Source organism: Nicotiana sylvestris, chromosome 11 (genome assembly GCF_000393655.2).
Source record: "Nicotiana sylvestris chromosome 11, ASM39365v2, whole genome shotgun sequence".
Lineage (NCBI taxonomy): Eukaryota > Viridiplantae > Streptophyta > Magnoliopsida > Solanales > Solanaceae > Nicotiana > Nicotiana sylvestris.
Window position 1 is genome coordinate 77,325,911 of NC_091067.1, and position 4,090 is coordinate 77,330,000.

The following is a 4,090-nucleotide window of genomic DNA, read 5'->3' on the forward strand; positions in this document are numbered from 1 at the left end:
AGAAAAACTGTAGATGACCAAGGCTCCGAAGAAGAGGAAGATGGGGGCTCTTTGGTAACAAGGTCACAGGCTCGAAGACGCATCATTTCTGATGATGAAGAAGAAGCATCCCCTCGCCGTTCTATTCTCCTTACCGAGTCTATTGAGGCCCCGGTTGTAATTTTTGATGATGACGTTGCTCCCGTTGCTGCTCATGATTCTATTGAGTAGCTTTTCATCAGCGGGTTTGGTGGTGAAGGCTTAGGCCCAGTTCTTGATGAAGCACCCCTGGATTTTTTTCTACACCTGTGTCTGTGACTCCTTCTTTGCCGATCTTGGCTGTTTCCGTTCCTCCCCAGGCTGTTTTTACTACTTCTACTGTTCCTCCTTCAATAATCCATCCTCCTATCACCCCCCGTGCTGAAGTTGGCTCCACAAGCAGGAGTGGTGCTATGAGGCAAGTGATCACTGAAGTCCCCGTTGAGGGTAATCTTTTAAGGAAGTCGGGTCAAGCTAATGTATGGCTAAAGTCCTTAATTGAACCAATTGAGAAAGCCAAACTAGAAAGCCATACCTCCTTGGCCTTGATGAATGACATTGTGCATGCTTCTTTAAAGGCATTCCCCTTCTCTTTTTTTTTAGAACTTTTACTTTGTAATTTTTCTATCTTTGAGGTTCTTATTTCCCTTTATTTCTCTTTTTTAGGCCAATCTTATCGGCACAGAGATGATGAAAATGGTCGTCCTCTCAGATCAGTTAGTGTGTGATTCTCAATTAGAGGTGTACAATTGGAAGGAATAGTATGAAAGCCTTCAGATTGATGTGGAATATTTAGAAGAAAGTAAGAGTACCTTGGAGCAGCAGGTTTGGGCCTTGACTATGGAGTTGGCAGTTGAAAAGGCTTCCTTAATTCAAGCAGATAAAGAAAAAGCTCGTCTTGAAACTTCTTTCTCAAAGCAGCTGTCAAAAGCTAGCGAAGAGATTAGAGAGTTAAAGGCTCTCTTGGGTGAGAAAGAAGCTTATGCTGGTGAGCTCGTGCAGAATTTGACTCAGGCACAAGAAGACCTCTGAGCTTCTTCAAATAAGGTTTGTGCCTTAGAAAGTTCCCATATCTCTCTTCAAGCTTCTTGCACGTCTGCCTTGGCTGAAAATAAAAAGTTAAAGAATGAAATTGCTAACTGGGAAAGAGATTACGAAATCCTTGAGGATAAGTCTACTATTGAAGTAAGTTGGGAGTTCTTGAATTCTCGCCATGATACCCTAGTTGAGGCTAGCCAAAAGACTTTTAAATTGGAATTTGAGTTAGCTAAAATCAATGAAACTATTGAGAAGGCTCAGCAAACTCAAGATTTTCCTTCTCCCGTGGCCGTGGCTTCCGTGAATGTTGAAGTTGATACGGGTATCCCAACTCCTTCAAGCCCAGTTGAGCCCGCTGCTCTAAACCAAGTTGATCCCGCTATTGTTGATGCACCTACTTCAGTTCCCACATCTTCTTAGTGATAAGTTTAAGTCAATTGAATTTCTTTATGTTGTTTTGTTTTCTGGGAAAATTGTGGTAAAACCCTTGGTCTTATTTGAGGGTTTGTTTTGGAATTCAAGTCCCCGGGCCTTTCATGGGGAAATTTGTATAAACAATTCGCAGTTTATGACTAAGTTCGTACTTAGTCTTAATCTTTTTAATATTAAGAAGTTTTCTTGAACTTCCGTTTAGTTTATTCTTGCCTTTATTTCTAAGGACTTATAGAATAATTTGCATTTTTATTCTTTAAAAAAATGCTTCTATTAACTTCAGAATATTTACATTAATCATGAATTTTATAAAAGAGGTCTCTTTTATACTCGACACTTAATGAAGAAGACGTCTCAACTTCATAATGGTGTTACCATATGATAAAAGAAATAGGAATACACATGTTTCTTTGAAATAACTTTGACAAGTTTTTATTTGAACTTTGTCTAGTTTTGAATGACACTTTACACGTATTTGAATTACATCTATAACTTTCTTGTAACTGTTTTTCTTGTAACAGATTTAAAAAAGAAAAATAAACATGAGGTTTTTATCTATAACCCGTTTCAGTACATATCCTTTACCCTAACTATGGTAAGGTGTTTCTTTGGCCTTAGCTCATGACTTTGCTCTGCACTTGACTTATTCAATGAGTGAACTTTTCAGGGCTTGATCTTCTTTGCCTTTTCTTATACACATGCCCGTGTATATTATGTAGTCCCCCAAGTGTTTGAGCGTTGAAGTATGAAGCCTCGAGCACTTGATTGTTCCTCTCATTTGGTCCTTTCCTTGTAAAAGAAAAACATACGAGACTCGGAGGTACGATTATAGATGAAGACTGCTTAACCCGTTTGAATTTATATCAAAATAATTGTAACCCTAGGCCAGGAAGTTTAATTTATTCCATGTGCCTTGCAGGTCGTGACTCATCATTTAGTATGGGTTAGCTTTTTGCCTATCATATAAAATCGTTAGTAAAATTTTAACAATTCAAAAATTAAATTAAAAAAATATGGATACCTGACCGCGGGTATTCCTTATAAATAATATCTCTTCAGATGAACAACATTCCAATGTGAAGGTAGTATCTTGCCATCCATTATTTCCAGCTCATATGCTCCTTTTTCCTGCAATATCATGAATTCTATATGGTCCTTCCTATGTGGGACTTAATTTTCCCGCATTAGATGCCTTTGTAGATTGAAAAACCTTTTTGAGCACGAAGTCCTCAATTTTAAAGAATTTGAGGCGTGCTTTTCAGTTATAGTATCGTTCTATGACCTGCTTTTGTGCTGCCATTCTTATTAGCACAGCTTCTCTTATTCCTTCAAGTAAATCAAGATTTACACGCATTTCCTCGTCATTAGATTCTTTAGACGCATGTGTGAACCTTGTACTCGGCTCTCCTATCTCAACTGGAATTAAAGCTTCAGCTCCATAAACTAATGAAAATGGTGTTTCTCTTGTACTTATCTTCGCTGTTGTACGGTATGCCCATAAAACACCAGGTAACACTTCTGGCCAATTACATTTGGATTCCTCTAAACATTTCTTTAAATTGTTGATAATGACTTTGTTTGTGGACTCAGCTTGCCCATTACCCACCGGATGATAAGGTATGGATGTAATCATTTTGATTTGCTAACTTTGAAAGAACTCTGTGATTTGAGCGCCTATAAACTGAGGGCCATTATCACATACGATTTCCTTTGGCATACCGAATCGGCATATGATATTCCGCCAAATGAAATCTCTAACTTCCTTTTCTCGCACCTGTTTGAATGCTCCTGCCTCTACTCATTTAGTAAAATAATCAGTGAGTACGAGCAAAAATTTTACCTGACCTTTTACTTGTGGTAGTGGACCCACGATATCCATCCCCCACTTCATAAATGGCCATGGTGCAATGACCATATGTAGTAACTCCGCAGGCCTATGCATATTATTACCGTACCTTTGGTATTTATCACATTTAGCCACGGAACCTTCCGCTTCTTCTTCCATTTTGGGCCAATAATAACCTGCCATAATTAAGGTTCTTACCAATTATCTTCCTCCTGCGTGATTCCCACAATTCCCCTCGTGTATTTCTCTCATTACGTATTCCATCTGAGAAGGTTCGAGGCATCTTTCTAAGGGACCACCGAATATTTTCGATAAAGATTGTCTTGCTTTAAGCAATACCGAGCAGCCTTTTTTGAAGCGCATGAGCTTTTTTCTTATCTTCAGGAACGGTACCATACTGCAAAAAAGCAACAATATCGTTCCTCCAATCCCAAGTTAAGTTATTAAAATTTACCTCATTCTTATCGGGGTCGAGAACTGAATGAAATAAGTGAATAACTGAAGCATTTTTATTGCTTGCCACATCCGCCGCAGATGCAAGATTAGCTAAGGCGCCAGCTTCAACATTTTCATCCCTTGATATTAATGTTACTTTCCAAGTTTGAAATTGCTTTATCAAATCCCGTACCTTCTCTAAGTATTGCTGCATCCTTGCTTCCCTGGCCGTATAATTCCCCAGCATTTGATTAACTACGAGCTGTGAATCGCTTTTGATTATAATCTGATTTATGCCAAGTTCTCATGCCAGTTCTAAAC

The 4,090-nt window shown here is 38.6% G+C and overlaps 1 protein-coding gene across 1 annotated transcript; it reads right to left on the minus strand.

Moving 5' to 3' along the window:
- Positions 1 to 2,746: 2,746 nt before the first annotated feature.
- On the minus strand, positions 2,747 to 3,121 carry LOC138881198 (uncharacterized). Its single transcript, XM_070161406.1, has one exon. The coding sequence runs from the start codon at positions 3,119 to 3,121 to the stop codon at positions 2,747 to 2,749; it is 375 nt and encodes a 124-aa protein (XP_070017507.1).
- Positions 3,122 to 4,090: the final 969 nt, after the last annotated feature.